Source organism: Lytechinus pictus, chromosome 7 (genome assembly GCF_037042905.1).
Source record: "Lytechinus pictus isolate F3 Inbred chromosome 7, Lp3.0, whole genome shotgun sequence".
Lineage (NCBI taxonomy): Eukaryota > Metazoa > Echinodermata > Echinoidea > Temnopleuroida > Toxopneustidae > Lytechinus > Lytechinus pictus.
In genome coordinates this window covers 19089668-19115821 of record NC_087251.1, presented here as the reverse complement: position 1 = coordinate 19115821, position 26154 = coordinate 19089668, and the positions used below count along the sequence as shown (strand labels likewise).

The 26154-nt window shown below is 33.8% G+C and overlaps 2 protein-coding genes across 3 annotated transcripts in view; one reads left to right on the top strand and one right to left on the bottom strand.

Moving 5' to 3' along the window:
- Positions 1-6527, bottom strand: part of LOC129265938 (phospholipase B1, membrane-associated-like) — a 28299-nt gene extending 21772 nt beyond the window's left edge. Inside the window, exons 1-2 of one of the 2 annotated variants that reach the window (XM_064102156.1) lie at positions 6457-6527; positions 2286-2383 (exon numbers count right to left, since the gene is read on the bottom strand). Coding sequence is in view for 1 of the 2 variants with exons in the window: in XM_064102155.1 (XP_063958225.1) it covers positions 2286-2383; positions 3623-3677 (153 nt within the window). In the remaining variant the exon portion in view is untranslated. Of the gene's footprint in view, positions 1-2285; positions 2384-3622; positions 3864-6456 lie in introns of those variants that run through there. The other variant, XM_064102155.1, reaches the window with a different exon arrangement.
- LOC129264808 (phospholipase B1, membrane-associated-like) lies at positions 5926-24799 on the top strand. Its single transcript, XM_054902753.2, has 14 exons — positions 5926-6437; positions 13443-13537; positions 13999-14053; positions 15025-15083; positions 15692-15759; positions 16206-16249; positions 16831-16945; positions 17952-18147; positions 18838-18929; positions 19843-19915; positions 21074-21178; positions 22007-22102; positions 22645-22710; positions 23895-24799. Exons 1-14 carry the CDS (start codon positions 6338-6340, stop codon positions 24063-24065), a joined length of 1335 nt encoding a protein of 444 aa, XP_054758728.2. The 5' UTR covers positions 5926-6337; the 3' UTR covers positions 24066-24799.
- The last annotated feature ends 1355 nt before the right edge of the window (positions 24800-26154 follow it).

Sequence of the window (26154 nt, the reverse complement as noted above, 5' to 3'; positions counted from 1 at the left end):
TTTTAACGTTATCATATTTTTACATAGAAAATCCATATGAATGTACTGGCTCTTTATTCATTATCCTGAACCGACCAAAACATATTTACAATAGAGGATGAGCTAGAGGTTTCTGGTAAAGAGGAAATAGAGCTAGATCGAGGGTGGTTGAAATAAAAGATGATTGTTTTAAAAAGAAATGTTCATCATGTTTATTGAAATATAAAGTTTACACTATTTAAAATCTAAAACAAGGTGGTTATGCGAGCGATTATTAGACTTTGATTTCGGGGAAAACACTGGAAAAGAAAAAGTAAAGATTTATGATTGTGTCCTCTGTCAGAATTGTTTTTCTGGTGATTTAATTGACATGTTATGTAATTAAATCACATATCAAACATATTAATCAGTACCCCTGTGTGTACAAACAAGTATCACGTGAGCTAATTGTGAAGAAAAAAACAGTAAGAAAGTCGTACAGGAAAGTTTTGCATTGAAAACTTATGCATTATTGGCTTTGCTGCCTGATTTATTATGTTTATTACAAAGCTTTGCTTTCATTGTTTGCATAAACAGTATATCGTTATATGGAGCATAATATGTTTTTTTTTATTGTAATTATGATGATGATGTTGATTATCATTATTATTATTATTATTATCATCATCATTAGTATTATAATTATTATTATTATTAATATTGTTGTTGTTGTTATTATCATTATCATCATTATCAATATTATCATAATTACCATCTTCGTCTTCTCATTATTATATCGATTCTCATTTTGTATATTCCTTCTTGAACTGATTGTATATTTTTAGGTTTGATCTTTGTATGTTTGTTCATTGATAGGCGGCTGATGCCCTAGATTGTCAACTTGTCAAAGTTATATCGTAATCTCACCCAATCTCACCCATCAAATTTGTTTTCATTTACTTTAAAGACCCTAATCACAAAATGCAAAAACGAAGACGAACATAAATATATAGCATTATTTATGAAGGCCTTTTTTGTGGTATTTCTTCGGCGAAATACATTATGAACGCAAACATGGCAAATGGCAGTACACTTTCCTCATACAGTTTCATACATTTTCCTCATACCGTTGGTGAAAGTGACGGGAAAAAACGTTATTATATAATTCGAGGCAATTTGTACGAAGCTATCAATAAGTTTAAGTCCGGTGTTATTATTCATATAGTGTCTTCCATAGTTCAAGCACCATGAGAGTTAAAAAATGATCCAAATCATTTATTGATAGTTGGAGATTTAGTAGGATTTAACATTAAATTTTTACCTACTTCATTTAGTGCTGTACTGATGTAAAAGATTGGTCTAACGTCAGCATCAAAAGGTCAACACCGAACTTGAAATTGCCCATTGTTTCATACTTTAAACTTATCAGTGTGAGATAATTATAATCACACAACCGTTAAACAAATTTAGAAACACTCAATAATTATGTCAGGTGAACTTGATTAGGTCTTGAACTTGTTCTTATCATATCACTAAAGATATTTCGATCAATCACCCTCCTCAGATTAAGATTCTGTAATGTTGATTTCGGCAATCAGAATGAAAATATGTTATATAGTATACATGTACAACGTCCTCCATTAATGTTCTATTTTGGGGACATTAGGCTCTACAGATTACAATACGTTGCATTATTTTGACAAATCATGTCTATCACTAAGTCATTTAAAAAAAGATTTAATACAATTTGACAAGAATCAACAGAGGTGGAACCAGATGACGTGGATTCCATTTTACGCGTGACATGATGATTATAATTTGAAAACTTTTCATAATTATGCAGAAAGATCTCATGTTAAATTCCCAAATTTTTAAACAAACCAGCCTTCAATTTCAGTGAGATGATTGGTACCCTTAAGTTAAAACAATATTCAGATCTACAGCTGACTGGCCGATCCAGGATTTTATCAAAGGGAGGGGGCAGAACCCCCCCCCCCCCCCCCCATTTATCAGTAGGCCTAGTAAGTATTGTTTGGGAAACCTCTTTGGGGCCGCTAAAGTTTTCGTTGGCATGAAGTTATCTAATTGTCTTCAAACAAAAAAAATGACAAGCACAAAAAGATAAAATGGGGGAGAGATGGTTTTTCTTTCCTATATAAACATTTATCAAAACATCCAATTTAATGACTACAGATACATTTCAAATAGTTTTATAAATATGTATGTTGAGGTAAAATCATAATTCCTCTTACTGGTGAATGCCATTGGAAGGGGCATTAATGAAAAAAAAAAAACATTTCTGTAAGAGGTTAAAGCTATGACCTTACCGATTCAATGTCATCCCGCGTGGTTTCACTGACATGCCCGAGAAAGAGATGATAGTCGTCATATACTTCATAAAGTCCCCGAAAATCATCTTCGATATCTTTTGAGGGGATGGAGAAAAAAATGTAAACAAAAAACGAAAGTGTAACCTGACGCAAATGGAAATGTACATAAATTCTTTAGGTTCAATTAACAACATTTATTATTAGTTCTGATATTATTCCACAGCTATAATCATAATTCATGGTAGGTATTCGTATAGTGTGTGTGTTGCTAGTTAGGCAAATTGAAGCCAATTCCATGCTGGGGGAAGGCCCCTGCTCCTTGTGATGCTTATGTGTTTTCTATGGAAGAAAGTGTACTGGGTGATGTGGATCCCCGCTCGTTTATTTAAACATCTGAAGCTTTCATTTCTTCTTGTTGTTTTCTTTTCTTTGATTGGTATTTTAGCAAAAATGACGAGTTCATTTTCAAATATTTGTCAAACGAAATTGAAAAGGTACCCCTACATTTACAAAATTCTCGATCAACTGCTGTCTCCTTCAGTTTATCAGATTGCTCACATTGAGTTGACGATTATTTTCAATTATTAAATTTTGCTCTTGGTATCATCTCAATTTTTCGTTCAGCTAATATCAAATTATATTATAATTTCAAATAAATATGTTATATCACCTTAAGCTTAACTATTAATATACGTGCGATAATATGAATATAAAACCGGACCTTCTGATGCATAAGCTTCTATTCCTCCTCCTCCTCCTTCTTCTTCTTCTTATTATTATTTTTCTTCTTCTTCGTCTTCTTCTTCTTCTGCTTCTCCTCCTTCTTTTTCTTCTTTTTCTTCTTCTTCAATACGTACTCAGCCACGCTTTTTCACCTTTTTTCCCCTGAAAATGCAATTATTATTCCTATACATGATAGTACAACAAATAAGTCACACAAGTGTTCAAACACATCATTATTATTATGGTAATAATGTTCACATGTCATTGTTTATCCCACTGTTAAACTGATAAGCGACGTAATATCGTATAATATAACCAATGATGACTTCAACCCTGGAACAGAATTCACTCAAATCAAAACAAATAAATTTACTAGCATTATACCTCCAAAACATAATGTCGAATAACAAGATCATGATCAGGGATACTTATGATTATTTGTTTATCAAGTCTTTGATTACAGTCAGGGAAAATTGTCATCGCAATTAACCAGGCGAATATGTGTATATAGTGATTGATTCTCCCTGATTAACCATAATAATAAAATCGTGGTAAGCAAACTATGTACGTACAAAAGAATAATGAATAAGTTATCGAAGGATATTACCTACCTCCGTTTACTATTGAAATAGCCGACATAAGAATCCACAGCCAGAGAGAAGCCATCTCTAATTAATGTCTTTATTTTAACTGAGTTGACCACAAAAATCAATTACACGACAGCGAAACTAATGTTTATGTGATTCGCTGGATCAACTCTCGAAGCGATCTGCTCAATAGCAATAAATTAATTTGTCTTATTCTTTGCGGCGAGACGCAGTCCTCGTCACACTAGGTGAACGATACCAGACTGATACCAAACAAGAACGAACTATCGTATATGGAAGTGTCTGTGTGTGTTTTTTTTTTTTATTATAACTTCCTCAAATTTTGATTTAATGGTATGGTAAATTAAAACAAATCATGTTCAACTTGAAATATATCTATAGATTATAAGTGTGTTTGTCCTTAATAATTATATTCAGAGATATTAAATTTGTAAAAGATTTTATTTTGTATTACTATTCCATTGTGATTATAAACTAATGCAGACATAATTACAGATTGATTTTTAGTTTACTTTTGGAATAATCATTTTAAATTGTTTTAGTATATGTGAATGATTTTTTGTTATACATTATTTTCACACGTTATGTATAATGAGGAAGAAATAAAATATGATTTTAAAAAGGGGGTTTTACAGGGTGTTTGTTAATTGGCATAATATCAGAACTGACAGGTCTCAACAGAAAATTAGTAGATGCCTACACAATAATTGTGGAACAGAAATTCATTCTATACCAACCGAGTATGATTATCGGTGCGCAAAGTATACTTACTTAGTTTAAGCCTTTAAAGGGATGATCCAGGCTGGAAATATTTATATCTCAATAAATAGAGTAAAATTTACAGAGCAAAATGCTGAAAATTTGATCACAATCGGAAAAAAAATAACAAAGTTATTGCATTTTAAAGATTTGCATTATTCCGATTAAACAGTTCTAAGCATGTCTTTATTCATATTCATTACTTGGGCTGATGATGTCGTATCCCCACTTTCCATTTTCTTATGTTAATTCATGAAATCATAATTGTTAAATTTTGTTGATTAAGTGCATTAGTTAATTATTGCTGCAACTTATTTTATCATAATGGAGACACATCATTTACACATTTATGAAAAATGAAACAATAAGAAAAGGGAAAGTGGGGATGTGACATCGACAGCCCACCTAATAAATATTCATGAAGACATGCTCTGTGAATTTTACTCTATTTATTTAGATATAAATATTTACAGCCCGGACCATCCATATAATAAGGTCCTATTGCACTGTCCTACTTAATGGGGGGGGGGGGGTGATGCAGTGAAAAAGAGATAATATTACAACATGTCCGTGAATTTTGGAGGGAGGAAGAGGGTTGAGAGTGAAGCAGATTTTTGCCCAGAAGAACTCACAAATTTAAAAAATTGGTTATCAGTCCTAATTATTTTTAGGGCAAATGATGTCACACCATATACTTTAATGATAGGCATGCATGGGTTATGCTTAGGGTTTTAGATTTTGACATTAACATTAATATACAATACAACAGTTAGATAATTCTATTTGGTGAACTCGGCTACAGGTAGTGGGAATAATAATTGTTCCTACAAAAATTCATACAGTCAACCAATCATGTAAATGGTAGGATTAATTCCTTGAATGTTCATGAGCACTGCTGAAGAAGCGGCACCTCGAGCAAGCTGGGGTAGATATGGTTGCAGTTTGTATTCTCTTAACGAAGCACTACAAAAATCAGCGAAAATCAAAATTTATTTGAACTATGTGTTTTATACGTGCTTGTGATTGTTAAAACATGCAGGTTGACCCATTTTCGTGCAAGAGAGGGCGCCAAACCAAATACAAACATGCCAAATTTCGGTATTTGAAAAAAAACCGTTAAGTTTATGTTTATTGCTAGGGTTTATTGTTTTGAGTTTTGAGATTGTTTAGTTTCATGTTTGCATTTTGTGTTCACTTTGCTATTTCCCGGAAAGTGAACACACGAGAAAACAAGATCGAAAATTGTCAAGTCGGCCCCTGGTTATGTCTATTGAGAATCAAAATTTGTGGAAGTATAAATCCTTTACAAATTCTTATTAATTATTTTTTATGTTTCATGCAGTTCATAATTATGCAAATTGGTCAAGAAATGAGGTCCAGAAGAAAATTGAGTCCAATCTAAATTTCTTGCCCCGAATTGTCTTCTTTTCCCTTGCACACAGAGAAAAACGTTTAGGGGGTGTTTGAAAATAATTTGGTCACACATGCCTGTGTACAGCAATACATTTGACTGCCCCCCCCCCCCGCCACTCCCGCCAGACTACCCCACCCTCGTCCCTGTGCGCTGCGTCCACCACTTTTCATCCTGCTCGATCTGTACTCCGCATAAGCTATTATCAGATTCACAGCTGTACATTCTACTTTGGAGAAACTCAACTCCCTGATATCTGATCCGATGAAGTCATGGGAATTCGTACCGGCAGTGAATGCTCATATGACTGCAAAAGTACAGTATTTTCAAGACCTCCACGTAATACAGTAATGGATTCGAAAGGGCTTTTGTAAACCTCTATTGAATTTCTTTTTATGCAAAGCCGCATGTCAACTGGATAAGTAACAGGTGCACTGAACTGAGAACAGAAAGCATGTCAAGCCAATTGAAAGTATATTATAGAGTATACATGTATTGACTCACGTTAGTGACCAGACCAGACGTTTCGGAACTGAAGTTATATTAAAATGGGGTACACACCGAAATATTGCTTTCTTGTTCTTTGCTTTCTCGCATCTACTGGTTTGCTACCACCTGTGCATTGTACGACTGATAAGTTCTCAAATAGTAAGTATATCTCTTTTACCTCCATGATTAGATCATTCAGAGACATCGTATAATGCATGTTTACCAAACTGAAATGACAATAGTAGCTCCCGGAAGCAGCTATGAGTTGATCATTGAGTAGATGCGAGAGAGTGAGGGGGGGCAGAATGATTCGAAGGAAAGACGTACATGTAGATATTCGAGAGTAATTCACGTTTAAGTTGATGGGGATGATATGAGATATGGACTTCGCTGTGAGAATACCCGACCTGACATTCCGATTTAATTAATGAGTTTTCGTCACATTAATTTGGCCTGTTTCATATGAACATTATGATTTAATTCATTTCATACTAGGACTCAGGAGCGATCGACGCCAGGGCATTTTAATAAGGGGGCAAACGACTTAACGGGTGAAGTCGTGTTTTTTTTTTTTTTTTTTTTTCTACGGAATTCCCGGGTAGTACGACTCATGCCTCTCTTATTTTTTCCTTTCCTTTTTCTTTTTTATTGGACTTTTTCTTGTTATCTTATCATGTTTTCACTTTTTGGAAAATAATAGGGGGTGATCACCCGCACCCCCTCCCCCGTTGCGCCTGTCTTGTTTCACACCAAAATCAAATGAGAAAATTCATTCCTCAAATTTTTCACAATGTCCTCCGCCCGTTTTTGTTTAAGAAATTCCGACAACAATGCTGGACATCGAAATTCTTAGTTGAATAAAAAAAAACTTCATGAGACAGGTCCACATATATATTCTTAACATCCCTTTTCTTCTTGAGATTCATAAATATAATACAACTCAATTTTAACTGTGGAATGTCGAAATGCGGGTTGGACCCAGCAGGAACGTAAACCTAATTATAGGCTCGGGATGTGACCTGCCTCTACTTACCCTAACAATCCCAGGACACGAATGGGCAAAATTACGGAAACATTATCTGTTGTTGACCTCGCATGCTTGCTCTATACTCTTTCCAGTAATACCCATTTTCATGTCAATCCTATAGAGATCTTTGTCATTATAAATTGGTACGCAATTAACACAAAAAAAGTTATTCATTTTCGTGGCATAATCTGTAACGTCTTGGGGTCGGTGTATGCCAAGATGTTTAGATTAATAGGCACCACGCCCTTAAAAACAATATTCTCAAATTAAGAGATACGTTTTTGTAGGGGCACTTGATAGAATATTTCTACTAAAAACAGGATTTAAATTCTTGTCAAATGAATAGGTCTACGTCATTTAAAAAATTTTGTTCATTTTGACAAGAAACTATTCTTATATTTTATAGAATTTATATTAAGTACTCTTCTCATAAAGTCACATTATGAGTAAATTATGTTAGAGTGTACAGTTTCCATACTTGTTGATTTATCATAAGCCCTTAACTCTTGTTACAGACTGAGAAAAAAAAAAGAGAATGAGAGAGGAAGAGAATTCTCCCCCGGCATATTTTGAAAATTTTGATCAAGTCGAAATCTTTCTTCCGGGAATCGAACACGGACCCCCCCCCCCCCATCTCTCCGGTGTAGTAGTTTAAGGCACCGGCATTATTTGTCGGTGTTTCGGATGCGATTTCCGACATGGATATTTTGATATTTTTCGGCCTCACAAATTTTTTTTAAAGGGATGATATAGCGCACACTATGCGACGCGTTGCGACTCGATTTTTTTTAATGAATTGCAATTTGCATTGAGTTCCAAGAACATGAAATGATTTTATTTGGAGTTCGGCATAATGTTATGAATGGAATAATAAGATCATAATTTTGTTTTGCGGCAAGACCTGTGTTCGGAGTAATGTCCGAATCGGCTTCAAGCCGCAGGCGATGATGACGTCATTACGATTTAGAATTTAATTTTCTTTTATTCCTCCAAAGAGGCAAACTTTCCAAAATTTTGAACTAAGATCGCCAGATATATTATTTGTTGGAATGTTCATATCAAATATTACAATTTCTTTGAAATTCGGATCGCAACGAATCGTTATATACGACGTTTGAAAGTTTCGCTTTAATACTTTCACAGAAGGAGGTATGCTTTATAAAGTGACTGTGACGTATAATTTGCATTTAGTCTGAAACTGATTTAAAGTCACACAACATGTAATCGGATTCAATGTTTAATCTTCTTGGTTTTTTTTGTAACTTTCTTGCGCTTGTAGGGTGTCGAGAGAGGACCATCCGCCCCCATTCAGACATTGGTTTAAATCAACAATGCATAACGACCTCGATGTGGAGATGGCAATTAATCAATACTTTTTTATGAAAGTCTGACCATTGTAATATCATCCTTCGTTGCAATTCCCCCTATTACCATTTGCTTGCTGAACCAGAAGACATGTGCCCCATAGACACACCATGGACACACACACAAATGGAAAACAAATAGAACGAATTGAATTGAGAACGTGTTCTTTATCAGGGTTGTTTGCTTTTGTTTTGTTTATTATATTATTCACATGCGTCTGTAATGCAATGTCAAATAAGTATGAGGCGCCGAATGTACCAATATTATATAGAACAATTATTTGTTATATAATCATTATTTATTAAATAATAACTATTATTTATATATAATTTACATTTTATTTGTAAATAACTACTATTATATAAAATATCATTTCTAATTATTTATATATAATTCCAAGTAATACTTCATTATTTGTAAATAATAATAGTTCGACATTCCATTATTTATAAATAATGATTATTTGTTTTTCATTATTTATAAATAATGATTATTTGTTTTTCATTATTTACAAATAATGATTATTTGTTTTTCATTATTTATAAATAATGATTATTTGTTTTTCATTATTTATAAATAATGATTATTTGTTTTTCATTATTTACAAATAATGATTATTTGTTTTTCATTATTTATAAATAATGATTATTTGTTTTTCATTATTTATAAATAATGATAATTGGTTTTTCATTATTTATAAATAATGATTATTTGTTTTTCATTATTTACAAATAATGATTATTTGTTTTTCATTATTTATAAATAATGATTATTTGTTTTTCATTATTTATAAATAATTTGTTGAGTTTTCCATTATTTATAAATAATGATTATTTGTTAAATAATGAAAACATCTACTTCATTATTTATAAATAATTTTTTCGAGTGCACCATTATTCTCATTATTTATAAATAATCATTATTTAATGTTCGAGTTTTCCATTATTTATAAATAAAGATTATTTGTTAAATAATGAAATATCTACTTCATTATTTATAAATAATAATTTTGTTTCAATATCCCATTAATCATTATTTATAAACAATTTTTACAGTTTGCCATTATATACAAATAATCATTATTTATATACAAATAACCATTATTTATTAAATAATGCCATTATTTATTAAATAATGCCATTATTTATTAAATAATGGAAAACTCGCTATAACATGCAAATGTGGGACCGCCCATGATATGAATATTCATGATGCGATTTCCTTTTTCGTGATTTTTCTTCACAAATTTTTGTCCATTTCCTCTTCATAATGACATTTCTTGAAGCAATTTTCTAGGGATATGGTCTGATTGTAATATTCTTCATTTTCTATATAACTTCGTCTTCGTAGAAATATCAAAAAGTGTAATTTTATACGATTTTTCCTACAGTTCACAATCCCCATAGGCGCGCGTGTACGGTAGGGACAACCGGTGAATCGACGGAGTGCTCTTCATCGAAATACTACGTTGGTTGGTCCCCGGAAGTGGCGGGCGGAATTTAGCCCGAATCCTCGATGGAAGTCGATCAAGTGCATATGAGCTGAGAGAGTGAAATATCAGTGTACTTGAAAAAGGCTCTTCTACTTTTTATAAATATTTCTTGTTGCTTTTTTTGTTAAGTTAATTTTTCCTGGTGTAGAGATAAGTTTCAGTTCTAATAATGCACTTCAAATACATTTTGGAGTGTCTGTTTGAGGCGTTTGGGGCGATTTCACCCTGGCCCCAAAATGCTCGCAACGACAATACGGGGGCATGATGACCCCTAAATTTTTAAAAACTTATTTTTCTATTGAAAATTATCTCAAAATTCACCAAAAGTGTGCACGAAAGCCTTCGTTTTTCACTTCTAAAACTCCAAAAAGTGCCCAAATGACAAGCTTGGTCGCTTCGCTGTGTCGCATTCAACTTGAGAACGTTTACGCGTCTGCTTCGATATATCCCCCCCCCCCCTCCTCCGAAAGAAATTCTGTATACGGCCATGCTCTAAAGAGCCTGGCACATTGATTTATGTATACTTTCATTTTCATTATTTTTATCTCATTATCAACATGGCCTTACGCAGAATTTTTTCCAGGGGGGCCAGGGCCGGAGCATGACGCGCGTAAACTTTCTCAAAAAAATCTTGAAAGCGAGACAGCCACGGGACCAAGCCCAAATGACAAGCTTGGTCGCTTCGCTGTCTCGCTTTCAACTTGAGAACGTTTACGCGCGTCTGCCCCCACCCCCCGAAAGAAATTCTGTGAACGGCCATGCTCAAAAGAGCATATGGCACATTGATTTATATGTACTTTTCATTTTCATTATTTTTATCACATTATCATCATGGCCTTACACAGAATTTTTACCGGGGGGGGGGGGGGAGCAGCTAGGACGCGCGTAAAGTTTCTCAAAAAATCTTGAAAGCGAGACAGCGACGCGACCAAGCTCAAATGACAAGCTTGGTCGCTTCGCTTTTTCAAGATTTTTATGAGAAAGTTTACGCGCGTCCTGCTCCCCCCACCCCCCCCCCCCCCCGGAAAAAATTCTGTGTAAGTATACATAAATCAATGTGCCAGGCTCTTTAGAGCATGGCCGTATACATAATTTCTTTCGGAGGAGGGGGGGGGGGGGAAGCAGACGCGTAAACTTTCTCAAGTTGAAAGCGACACAGCGAAGCGACCAAGCTTGTCATTTGGGCACTTTTTGGAGTTTTAAAAGTGAAATACGAAGGCTTTCGTGCACACTTTTGGTGAATTTTGAGATAATTTTCAATAGAAAAATAAGTTTTTAAAAATTTAGGGGTCATCATGCCCCCGTATTGTCGTTGCGAGCATTTTGGGGCCAGGGTGAAATCGCCCCAAACGCCTCAAACAGACACTCCAAAATGTATTTGAAGTGCATTATTAGAACTGAAACTTATCTCTACACCAGGAAAAATTAACTTAACAAAAAAAGCAACAAGAAATATTTATAAAAAGTAGAAGGGCCTGTACAAGTACACTGATATTTCACTCTCTCAGCTCATATGCACTTGATCGACTTCCATCGAGGATTCGGGCTAAATTCCGCCCGCCACTTCCGGGGACCAACCAACGTAGTATTTCGATGAAGAGCACTCCGTCGATTCACCGGTTGTCCCTACCGTACACGCGCGCCTATGGGGATTGTGAACTGTAGGAAAAATCGTATAAAATTACACTTTTTGATATTTCTACGAAGACGAAGTTATATAGAAAATGAAGAATATTACAATCAGACCATATCCCTAGAAAATTGCTTCAAGAAATGTCATTATGAAGAGGAAATGGACAAAAATTTGTGAAGAAAAATCACGAAAAAGGAAATCGCATCATGAATATTCATATCATGGGCGGTCCCACATTTGCATGTTATAGCGAGTTTTCCATTATTTAATAAATAATGGTTATTTGTATATAAATAATGATTATTTGTATATAATGGCAAACTGTAAAAATTGTTTATAAATAATGATTAATGGGATATTGAAACAATATTATTATTTATAAATAATGAAGTAGATATTTCATTATTTAACAAATAATCTTTATTCATAAATAATGGAAAACTCGAACATTAAATAATGATTATTTATAAATAATGAGAATAATGGTGCACTCGAAAAAATTATTTATAAATAATGAAGTAGACGTTTTCATTATTTAACAAATAATCATTATTTATAAATAATGGAAAACTCAACAAATTATTTATAAATAATGAAAAACAAATAATCATTATTTATAAATAATGAAAAACAAATAATCATTATTTATAAATAATGGAAAACTCAACAAATTATTTATAAATAATGAAAAACAAATAATCATTATTTATAAATAATGAAAAACAAATAATCATTATTTGTAAATAATGAAAAACAAATAATCATTATTTATAAATAATGAAAAACCAATTATCATTATTTATAAATAATGAAAAACAAATAATCATTATTTATAAATAATGAAAAACAAATAATCATTATTTGTAAATAATGAAAAACAAATAATCATTATTTATAAATAATGAAAAACAAATAATCATTATTTATAAATAATGGAATGTCGAACTATTATTATTTACAAATAATGAAGTATTACTTGGAATTATATATAAATAATTAGAAATGATATTTTATATAATAGTAGTTATTTACAAATAAAATGTAAATTATATATAAATAATAGTTATTATTTAATAAATAATGATTATATAACAAATAATTGTTCTATATAATATTGGTACATTCGGCGCCTCATAAATAAGCTATAAAAGAGAGAGAGAGAGAGAGAGAACAAAAAACTCTTCACCATAATCATGCTGATTGTGTAATTTTTATTCACATGATTCTAAACTCATAAATATAGCATAATCAGATAAAGGATATTAAAAAAAAAAAATCTTGCAAGGTATGGTAACCCTATGGATTTGTATACAAGTATATAATTGATGTAAAATTGGTGTCTTTCGTATATGTAGTTCAGATAATCATAGTACCAGTTCAGTGACTGGTCCAGGTAGCCAAGTAAAATCCATGGACCCGCGGCTGGCGTCATGTCCACATTTTTAGGATTTGCGAACCCCTTTTTATTTTCGGACTCTAAAGACAGCTCGGTATAAATTATGCAATTTGCGTGTTTCGGAATAACGGACCTTCAGAATGACGGGTGTATAGCGTTTCGTATGTGATGTGTTGTCTAAAATGAAATCGATTGCGTTCCTGATTGTTGAATTTTCATTATTAGTTTAGCATTATTTTTTTTCAATGCAGGTGCTGCTGACTTTTTACTCAAGATTCAAAATGGATTTGAAAACTCCTCTATCAGCTTAAAAGATGAACTCTTCGTTGCTCAAAACATCGACAAGGTATTTTCTTTCAGACCTGCTTGGTATGGCCGATTTATTTCAAAAAGTAAAACCCTTTTCAGCTTGTTAAGGTGGTTCCATGACATTACCCTAACCCTATATGTCCTCTGAGATATTATGACCGGAGCAATATTGTTTTAGAAGCTATATAATGTCGGATCACTGTTAAGGTCTATACATGAATTCTATATTTTGGCTTAGTTAAACAACGAGGACAATAACCATGATAACAGAAACACAGCTACTTGCCCTTTTGTCAGACATTGTGAATCTTATTATTAATTTCATCTACGAGAGGTCACGACTTGACCATGCAAAGTTATGACTGGTGTTATGATTAGATAATTAAAGTTCCTTTGTAATCCGACAGAGCTGTTGTTATTAAAAGCGCCCTTCTGTAAATTCCATTTTCACCAGACTTTGAGATTTCGTTACCTGTACGTCTTTTGGTTTTATATTAGGTTGGATCAAACTTTGATTGTCCAGCATCAGTTTCGCCAACTGTTCCAGAATCAGGTAAAAAGGGGATTAGGAGAGAGAAGCAACATATATGGGGGGTGACGGTAACCAAAGTATCTATACATTTTTTCAAAATGAATATTATTTCTGATTATAATTATGCACCATGAGTCTAATAATTCACAAGACGAGAAATGAATTTATCGGTTATTACCATGAAATTAATATTGACGTCGTCATCATCAGCTCGTCTCGATGCTAGTAATACCAATCATACCAAATAATTATTATGGACATATCAGAGCAGGAGCCGCCCTAGGTAATTTTTACATCAACACATGCAAGAAAACTTAGAACAGCATTATGGTAAATCTTTACTCGCTCCCGACTCGGTTTTCCCCTACCATGCCTACGCAACTATTTGCTCTCTTCTATTTTTTTTAAGGCGCATCGATCTAACAGTATACACACAGTTTCAAACCGCCTCGATCACAAGAATCCCCGTTAAATTACGAGAACATTTTTAGGCTAAAAAATACCCATTAATTATTCCTGCATTCAGACCGCCCCGCAACATACACTTCGGGATAAATTCCTGAAGTTAGGAGCATGCGCAGTATGGTCTAATAAGCAGGCAAGGCGCGAGATTCAAAACTACTAGCCCAGCAGCAACCCATGCACGGCGCCGCACCCAACGACACGCTGGGCTAAAAGTTCCCGTAATTTGCTTTCAGACCGCCAAAATACCCACGACCTTGGAAAAATCCCCGCGAAAGTTCTCGTAATTTCGCCAAGTACCTACTATTTATCGGGTATTTTCTTTCGGGGATATTACGCGTAGTTTGCTTTCACACCGCCAAAATACCTGGTATTTTCTGATCGGGGTAAATTTCCCGATCAGAGAATACCTGGAACTGGCGAACTTCGAGGCGGTCTGAAACCACCTAATTGATCTCAGCTGAATTTATGCTAGTCTGATTAGCTGAGTTGATTAAAAATAATGTTGCTTTCTTTCTATGTTCTTATAGTTCATTTATTACGACCCGGGGACATCGGGATTATTGGTGCTCTAGGTGACTCGTTGACGGTAAGATGCATCGTATATCAGTAAAACCATCCTTTTTTATTTGCTTTATGATTATCACCTCATGTTCAGTGCAGTTCACTTTTCATTTTTGGATAACAAAATTGAAATATGTTAGGTCTATGATAAACGATGGTTTTTTAAATTAACAGTGGAAATTTGTATTATATGATGATAATTTTTGTCCATCTTGGTCCATCCCCGATCATGTATATATAGCCTGTTTCATTATCGATGATACTCCTAATAGAATTATATATACACGGATATGATTATTCAGTTTGGGATTAAATAAGTATGCTCTAGAAGTGACGTTCCTGGGTGCTTGCTTTTAATATACGTCGAATGATATTACAAATATTCAATTTTATAGTTCAAGAATGAACTAATTTTGAACTAATGAATAAATTCATAATCATGATTTTTATGTCTTTTTTCATCATGATGTCTGCAATAGCTGCTATTAAAGGATCACATGCTGTGCTCCTTTTAATTTAGATTACAATTTTAGGCAATTCGATCATGTACAATATGATGATTTATTTCATAGGGAAAATAACCTGGAAGTAAATCGTATCTCATATTTCTTTGTCATAATTTCCACGATGAAGGCGGCGTATGGAGCTGGTGCAAACTCTTTCTCACCTGTGATGTTCGAGTACCCAGGGGAAGCATCAAGGTGATTACTGGAATCAAAACTTTTACTATTCAACCGAGGACCATGTTACTGCAAAGTCCGAAAGCCTTATTATGGTTTGATGATGATAGTAGTGATAATAAAAATTTCATCAATATCGAAGAAGAAGGAGAACAAGGAGAAGAAACAACAGAAGAAGGAAAAGAGGAAAGAGGAGGAGGAAGGGAAGAAGAAGAAGAAGAAGAAAGAGGAGGAAGATGAAGGGGAGAAGAGAAGAAGGAAGAAGAAGAAGAAGTAAAGGAAGAAGAAGAATAAGAAGAAAGAGGAGGAGGAAAGGAAGAAGGAGAAGAAGAAGAGGAAGAAGAAGACAAAAGAATAATAATAATAGTAAGAAGAACAAAAATATAGACACATACGACCCCCCCCCCTTTTTTTTTTTTTTATAGCATATTGCTTAAATATCAACATACCTTTGTCCTTCTTTCTAGTATTGGAGGCGATAAAACGTTGGAGGAAATCATTACACTTCCGAGTAAGTATTCAATGCGAAAAACTCTAAACAACTCTTTCACTGCAAGCAACAGTTGCTTCTTATATACTTCAAAACAATTACTTTATTCAGGCCAAGGGTAAACTTGTTTTCCTGGTTGCAAGATTGACAATATTATTTTTTTTCTGAATATAATGGTACAAGGGGGCACATGGGAACACCTTCATGTGTAATCTTTCATGTTTATGCTCTGAAAAGAACAATGTTACATCTTTAAAATTTGCTTCAATGCAAGAAAGTTTTGCATCTTTTAAGTATACTTCCTGAGTGGCTTTGTGATGCACAATTTAAAGGTTCAAAGTTAACATTTTTCATTTATTCATTAGAGTTCCTGCCGAGAACGATATGAATCTTTATTTGTATTTGTTATAATACGGCTTTATTCCCCGTAGGAACATTTTGACAAAATGAAAACAGACTTCCTTTTTTTCTAAGTTTCTCTCTCAGATATTCAGAGAATACGATTTTCATCTTGGATTTTCCCCTATATTCTTGGACTCCCTCTGTAAATAATTAAAAAATATTGTTAATATGATTATATCTTTTCTAACGCTCTCACGCAGATATTTTCCGAAAGTATAATTCTCATCTGTATGGCTATTCGACCGGACTTTCTGTCATTTTAACCCAACCATTCAACAAACGATTGAATGTGGCAATCAGTGGATCTTATGCAACGTAAGTCAATTTTCCCCCAAATCCATGTCCCACCAATATTATCTTTTTATATACAACAATCGTAATTAATAACAATAAGAATAGTGGCTACTTAATAGCGCACATGTTGACTTTTCAGTGCATGCCGCTCTTGCAAGGCGCTTGAAACTCATGACCAATGAGAAAAAACATTTTCGTGAACAAAATATACCAATAATTCATTGATGATTATGTACTTTTCTTTAAACTTACCTGTAAAACAGTACTAATGAATGAAAATACCTATTTTCGAAGAAATCTTAATCAAATTTCTTTTTTAAGAAAATCAACATGGCCTACCTGTCATATTTTTTCAAGTCTGTACTTTCAAGATAAAGCATAATATTTCAAGGTGTGAACGTCAAATACACCCGTTCAACCGAATTTAATTAAACTGAAATGTACTGAGCTGAAGTGAATTGAATTGAATTTAGAACTGAACTGATTTACATTGAATGAATAAGGTTTCATTAAATTCAATTTCGATCTTATTTGATTTAATGGAATGAAATTGAATTGAATGGAATTGATCTTAGTAGAACTGAACTGATTTAAAAGGATAGAATAAAGTTTCATTAAATTCAATTTCGATCTTAATTTGGTTTAATTGAATGAAATTTAATTGAACACTGTTAAAAATAATTTAAACAACGCTGTTTACTGTGTGAATCGCACAGTAGTTGTTTACATATTTTAAACAAGTGTTTAAAATCTTAAACAAACAAAATTTAAATTCAAATATTTAATTATCAATAATTCAAGCATGGTTGTTTAAGATCTCAAACACTTGTTTGAACTGTTCAAATAACTCCTGTGCGATTCACATAGTAAACAACGTTGTTTGAATTATTTTCAACAGTGAATGGAATTGAATTGACTAACGTTACATTAAATTCAATGGAATTGAATTAAAATGATCTTAATTTGATTTAAATTGTATTGAATGGAATTGAAATTGAACTGAATTGAATTGATATAAATTGAACAGAGACATGCCTGGCCAGGCTCGAGAGCTGATCCAAACAATGAAAGATGATCCTTCGGTCGATTTTGAGAATGATTGGAAACTGATAACATTATTCATTGGCGGGAATGACCTATGCAGTGGATGTCTCTACGCTGAAAGCTCACCGGCAAATTACATCAAATTTGTGGAAAAGACCATCCAAATATTACACGATGAGGTTTGTGGATTTTGCTGATGTTATCTAAGTATTGTTGAAGGTTTTTTTTAAACTAAGGTGAATGGGCGTTGAGTCTGGATTATAGCCCCTGCCTTTTTTCTTTTTTAATCATCTTTCCATTTTAAAGAGGAAAATACGGGGGGAATTGCTTTCTAACAAAATTTTGTACGAGCCTTGTCAGATCATGTGCTCACCATGATCGAGAACAAAGTATAGATTGTGACATCTAAATTGTCACATTTTTACATTATTTTAATTCCTTTTACCGTTAAATCATGGAGCTACTAATACTCCAAAGTTATGTCATTCTTTATATGATCACCCCTCTTTTATAAGTGATTGACAAATTACCTTTTAAAAAAAATGAGGAGCTTGGTATTTCACCAGGATATTCATTATATTCTAGAAAACAGCGCCCGGGCATGTGACAATAACACTCTTCTCCAAATTCCTGACACCGATGCTCAGATTTTACCTTTAATCCTGTTTTAAAAATAAATTTTGCCTTTTGCACTCCCTTGAATTGGCGCCTTCCTTACCTTATATTAATACTCCAAGTGCTGAGGTATTTTATATGCTTATATACTGTTACCATTGGATTTACGTTAATGCAATTTCGTCATTACATACCAATCTTAATCCCTTTAGCATGATCCATTTTTGTCATGTTTTGTCATTTATTTTTTAAAGAGCCCAAGGACATTCGTCAACGTTATTGGAATAATGCAAGCTAATCAGATCATGAAGCTACAGGGCCCGACGATATGTAACTTAATTACAAGGTAAGTTCATTAAATAGGCTAATATCCAATGATTTTGCTTTTTTGTGCAGAATTGGCCCATATATAAAAATGTGGGCCGCGGAACGATCTCGATAGTTGGGGGAGGGGGGGGGGGGTGAACATGAAATCACGGTTTGGTGATAATTTTTACAATTCAGTGAAAACGGTGCCCCCCCCCCCGGTTCTGTGGTCCATGCAGTATGTGCAACAAACAACATCCTGATTAATAAAACCATGGAGGTCAAAGAAAGACCTCCATGAAGACCTGTATTATTTCGAAACTGATTTAGCATAAATCCTCAAAGAAAGTGCTAAAAAGCATGGAAAGTAAAGCAAAAAAAATGGCATGATTTTGTTTCTTGTATTATAGTCCTTCCTCGTGCTTTGTTATGAAGACCCGCACTTTTCCTATAGTTCCTATTATGCAGAGCTGAATAACTAAGTTTCGACTGCGCGTATATGTATATTGTGCATGTTTTGTTTGACCACAATTTCAAATACTTTTTTAAAGATTATATATCCAAGTTCAGAAAAAAAATCGTAACCACTGATGCCTGTCTTATCATAAATAAAAACCGTGCTCCAACTCACTCTTATTTAACAGAAAGTGTGTAAATAATCAGACAACTACATATTCCAGTAAATTAGCTTAAATAAGCAATGTTGGATTTGAAAAATATGCGATTGTGATGAAACGTTTTCGAGTGATCAGAAATAATTGCTGCCTCACCATCATGACCATAATGCTAGTGGTTACTTATTTTAGTATAATAGTTTATTATGCTTTTTATTATATCAAACGACCTTACTTATTGATTTTCATGCATGTTTCGCTGCTCCCATTGTCATGATTTTTGCTCTCCTTTTATTATTATAATTATTATTATTATGGCTTTTGTTTTATTGTATCCAGTGTGTTTTGCCCATGCGCATTGGGAGGTTCAATCCCACAGCAATACGTTTATCTCAAAGCCAGAGAAATGCAGGTAAGACGATTTGGATCGGATTCAGATTATATTTTGTAGTTAATCTTTCGCCTTTGATATGGAATTAGCAGTCAGAGTTTAGAGAAACTATTGCGGTTTTATCATGAGGACAAAAATTTTTTTTGGTTTTTTTTACTCTGCATGTTTTTCCTTCATTTCTTCTTTTTTTTTCTTCTAAGTCTATCGTGATTTATCATGAGACAAATCACTGGCGTATAGGCTTGAGGGCTCTGGACCAAAAAGATCCGTGACAAAGGAAAAGAAATAAAAAGGAGGAAAAGAAAGAAAGGGGTGAAATTACAATTTTTTTTTAAATATAATGTCAAAATCTATCGCAAGTCCAGATTTTTACTTCGGAAAGGTCAACATTATCGCTCGCTAACACCGTGGTGTGCTCCCACAAGTTTGTTTAGCTTGGAGATATAGGCCTAGTTCTGGCCCTCTCGAACATGAGATCGAGTACTAGTAAACACTAATTGTCCATTAGTCCGTTGCTCTGTAGTGTTAAAGTTTTTTTTCAACTTGCTCTCATTTCTTTATTTTTGCATCAATTATGTTCATACTTGGTACATTATGATTTCCTGGGTAATACCACATGTGACCCCACGATAATAATGGGGTCAATGGTCATCTAGGGGTCAAAAGGTCAAATGATAGGAGGTCATGTTTATCCTTTTTTAAAGCTTTTTTCAACTTGCTGTCATTTCTTAATTTCTGCATCAATTATGATCACACTTATTATCAAAATTATCCTTGGGTAATACCACAAGTGTGTTGTTGAGGATGATAAGGTCAATGGTCATCTAGGGGTCAAAAGTCATTGTACATTTTATTGATCGCGAAATTTCAGGCGAGACTCGTGGTTCATGAACATCCTTGTTAATTTACAAACCTTGAATGTATATTTCCTTTAATGTAAATTGATGTAATATTATATGTCATGGGTATGATAAAAAAGTATAATGCATCCTATATATCCTCTCAATTTTTTCAATCATTCGCTATGAGCATAATGACCCTATATATTGACTCAAGAAGTTTGAGGTTTGAGAGGGTTGATAGCTAATCGTGTATATAAATTCATGTGATAAAAAGGAAATACACCTCATGCACTGTTCGTTCTTCCTCACTCTCGTTTACTGGTTTTATTGAACACAGCGACTTCTTCGCAACTCTGTGGAAAGTGGAAAATATGATGATAAAGATGATTTCACGGCAGTATATCAGCCATTTTTAGAAGACTCAAGTGTTCCTACACTACCGGTATGTTGTTTTTATTTCCTTGGTTCCAATAAGATATTGCAAATTTCAATAAAATTATCGCGAACAGTAAATGAAAGAAGAAGATGAAGAAGAAGAAGAAGATGATGAAGAAGAAGAACAAGAACAAGAAGAAGAAAAAAAAAAGAAGAAGAAGAGGAGGAGGAGTAGTAACAGTAGTAGTAGTAGTAGTAGTAGTAGTAGTAGTAACAGCAGTAGTAGTAGTAGTAGTAGTAGTAGTAGTAGTATAGTAGTAGTAGTAGAAGTAGAAGTAGTAGTAGTAGTAGTAGTAGTAGTAGAAGTAGTAGTAGTAGTAGTAGTAGTAGTAGTATAGTAGTAGTAGTAGTAGTAGTAGAAGTAGTAGTAGTAGTAGTAGTAGTAGTAGTAGTAGAAGTAGAAGTAGTAGTAGTAGTAGTAGTAGAAGTAGTAGTAGTAGTAGTAGAAGTAGTAGTAGTAGTAGAAGTAGTAGTAGTAGTAGTAGTAGTAGTAGTAGTAGTAGTAAAAGTAGAAGTAGTAGTAGTAGAAGTAGTAGTAGTAGTAGTAGTAGAAGTAGAAGTAGTAGTAGTAGAAGTAGTAGTAGTAGTAGTAGTAGTAGTAGTAGTAGTAGTAGTAGTAGTAGTAGTAGTAGTAGTAAAAGTAGTAGTAGTAGTAGTAGTAGTAGTAGTAGTAGTAGTAGTAGTAGTAGAAGTAATAGTAGTAGTAGTAGTAGTAGTAGTAGAAGTGGAGGAGGATTCAAGCTTGTTCTTTTTAAATTTTGATATACATATAGTGCTTTCCCCGATTTCGTTCATTCCTTCTGATATCCCATTTCCTTGATTCCTTGAATTATAGGACGGAGATGTCGACAGGTCATTCTTCGCACCCGATTGTTTTCATCTCAGTCAGAAGGGACAGGCTGCTCAGTCAACGGCCAATTGGAACAACTTGGTATGTAAACAATTTCATATCCATAAATAAAATAATTCTCAATAAAATTTTACTTTCTCGATTGGGACCAATGTCGTTGCACATCTAACCATAAGACCTTAGGTTAATGATAACTTATTAAAAATCATCAATTTCTTGCATGTAGAACCCATTTTTTTTAATAAAAGAAAATATTTACTTTTATCATTATTATGATGGGATGAGCTTAAATTCTTTGGGTTTTTGTGATTTAACATCCCACTGCTGCCACCGTTTAATTAAAGCAAAATGTATTGATATTTACAATTAATATTTACCATTGCTTGTGACTTTTGTGTACATATTTTCCATATAAATATACAGTCACTCTTAAATATACAACAGTCTTTTATGCTGCCGGGCCCATATTTGAACTTTAAATGAATGCAATAATTATTAACCTCAATACAGGCTTAACATGCCGACTTAAACAACAACAATAATAATTATCTCATTCACAATGAGATTCAATAATGCATTTTTTATAATCTATTGGAAATTATTTTTCAAATTACTCATTACAGTTTGAACCTGTAGGATCCAAAGATACATCATACGACACTGGAGAAAAAATCAACTGCCCTTCACAGGTAAGACAAATGGTGGAGGATAGAGCGATTTTTTTTTGGGGGGGGTGGGGTATTTATAAAAATTATGTGATAGAATTAGGAATTTGTACAGAATACTCATCCATTCTGATGAATGCCAAATGTACTCGTATCTAATAACACGACAAAGTGCAGCATTGTATTTAATTATTAAAGGGACAGTTCACCCTGACGAACAGTTTGTTGTCAAAATAGCAGCAAAAATAATAAAAAAAATATTGGTGAAGGTTTGAGGGAAATCCATTAAATACTAGGAAAGTTATCAGAATTTCAAGTTTTTTATCTGTGACGTCATAAACAAGCAGCTGCCCTATATGTTATGTAATATAAAATGCATAAATTTCATATTTACTGGTTCGTGATGACTTATTTTTTATTTTCATTTTACAAGCGTGTGTGAAATGATTTGCGTATTTATTTACTGAAGGTACAATAAATCCATCTCCAATTTACTAAGAAAATGGCATTTCATTTATTTTTTACAATACGATAACTAAGAAAGCTGCTCGTATTTGACGTCACAATTCAAATAATTAATATTTTAATAATTTTTTTAATACTTTTTATCATTTTTTTACTATTTTTCTTGTCAGAGTGAACTTCGTTTTAAAAAATGTGATGGGCTTGTACAGTTGCTATGACAACAACACAACCCCATAAAAATTATCATGAATGTATAAACATTTGAGTCTTAACTTTCTGTTTATATTAACTGTGTATCTCCATTAATTTGTTTGACACTTAAATGCCGCCCATAAACAAAACTACGGGACAGGAAGCTAATCACACCCTATGATTTTTTTTTACATTATGAGAAAAGAGTATTTAAGCGATGTCGGGGAAAAGGGAAAAAAAATGATATTGAAAATATTTTGAATGTGTGTTTGCCAACACTGTCCAGTGATGATAAAGATGAAATGAAATTTTGGTCACATTGCCACTCCCCCTCCCCCTACCCACCTGCCATTGAAACACAATGACGTCACTGAAACATCATTTTTATTCGTTCCTATACTGTTGAAAGGGTTAAATGAATTGAATTTGATACAAGTTTGAACGAAATCATGAAAAACCTGAATGTTATTCCGAAGATCGTACCTCTATCTAGTGTATTATATCGCGGCATGGTTAATTCATTTGTCCCCTTTCACTTTCTGATTAAACAGGACTTTCCATACCTCTACACCAATGTCAACAGTAAACCAGGATTTCTTACCAAACTTCAAAAATCACACACGTTCGGCAATGAGGTACCAAACACCAATGCAACATCGATGCCGCGAGATTTACGCGACCATGTCCACGAGATCAACACGATACTTCGTCTTGTTCCATAGCTGTCCCCATTTCTTACCTATGATAGTTGGCAGAAAACAAATATTTAGGGTATAATTTTCAAGACTATTTATGACAGTCCGGTACTAATCCATTGATGGTGTTATACTTTGGTGTCACCAACACTTTTACACTACATGGTGTGGTCTCCTACGTAGATGTATAGGCTGCTTACTGAGTCGGAAACCGTATTGCCATTGACCTACTACCTGTAACATCTCTATATGGTTTATAAGATAACCTTGGTCTAATTATATCGACACCAACACTGTGTCAAATATCACCTCCTGCATGCAGAGTAGTATTTGGACATACCAGTGCCAGATTGTAACACCATTTTAAACACTAGCTCCAGTTGACATTGTCTGTGGTGTTAAATCCAACATAATTGTATCTTTGTCAGCATCGTTATTGTTCATTATAATCATTATCATCATCGTCACTTTCTTCATTATCATTACTTCTATCATTATCATCATCAGTCTCGTTATTTGTCTGCTTATTCTTCATAAGCAGGTACTTGTTATATAAATTGAAAAATAACCAAAGATTTGTAATCACATAAGTGGTATGATATTATTTATGCATTGAAATTATAAAATTCTGTTATAGTTATCATATTCTCGTAGTTATTATATTGTCGTTGATGTTTGTATCTTAATTGTAAATGGTGAATTTCTATGATTTTAAGTTACTAATTCAATTATATTTATTCATTCAACAATTTTAAATAAAATTTTGTGTCTAGTGTTGTAGGGGTGTGTATATGTGCGTGTGTGTGAGGGTGGGTAAGCATGCGGGTGTGTCTGTTTGAAAGAGGATGCGCGTATATTTTTATTTTCTTGAAGCGCCATGAGCACTGAAAGGTGGACATCCGTCCTATATAATATAGGTAGCCACCATTATTATTATTATTAGTAGTAGTAGTAGTAGTAGTAGTAGAAGTAGTAGTAGTAGTAGTAGTAGTAGTAGTAGTAGTAGTAGTAGTATTAGTAGTAGTAGTAGTAGTAGTAGTACTAATACTACTGCAAGTATTGGTAATAGTTTATTGTTGTTGTTATTGTTACTAACATTATTATTATTATCATTATTATTATTATTAGTATCATCATTATTATTATTATCATCATTATTATCATTATTATTATCATCATTATTACTTTTATGAGTGTTGAGTATACTTGTGTGGTGGACGGATACGGAGAGGAGAGAGATAGAAAAAAAAGTGGAGAGAAAGTAGAGATGAGGACAATAGGAGAGGGGGGAGATTAGATGAGAGGGTAGGAAACATAAATAACAACCCTGATTGAAACTTTGATCAACAAGTGGGTCTCCATGCAAAGACTAGCACATACAAAACTTGCTGTTTCAATTCATTATACCCCCATTACACCAACGCTACGTCCATGCAGTTCTCGCTACGTCAAAGAAAAATGGCCATGACGCAGTGGGAACTGCTGCAGCGTACCGAGAGCGTAGCGAGAACTGTTATTGACGTGGCATAGTCTGCATGATCTCCGGAGACAAATTTTCCGCTACGTGGACTTTGAACATGTCCAAAGTCCACGTAGCGGGGGCGCCGTCTGAGCAGTGCGTAGTACTGACGCACTAAGGACCTTCTTATCGCGTACTAAAAGCTCCATCGACGTAACATAGACGTAGCGGACACGGAAAGAACACCACTAACGCACCATGAACGTATCAAGGACGTATCATGCACGGGACGATTTCATATTTTTCGAAAACAAGGAAGTTATCGGAATTTCAAGGACGTAGCGGGAACTTCCTCCGGTGTAATGGGGGCATCACGAAGCTGGTGCCACGGTGGTTTGCTTCTGAACTTCAAGAACGTAGCGGAAACTTCATCTGGTGTAAAGGGGGTATGAGCGAGAGGGCCTTCAGTACACAAAGTATTCTTGGCTGCACATTCAGAACTCGAGTGAAGGGCTTGCACAGCAGGCTATAAAACAGAATACATCTCTAAAATATATTGTGTTTTAAATCTAAGGAATTGCAAAATGCTTATATGCAATATATCACTGTTCACAAAAAAGTATAATCTATTGAAATATACATGACTGTATTTATCTT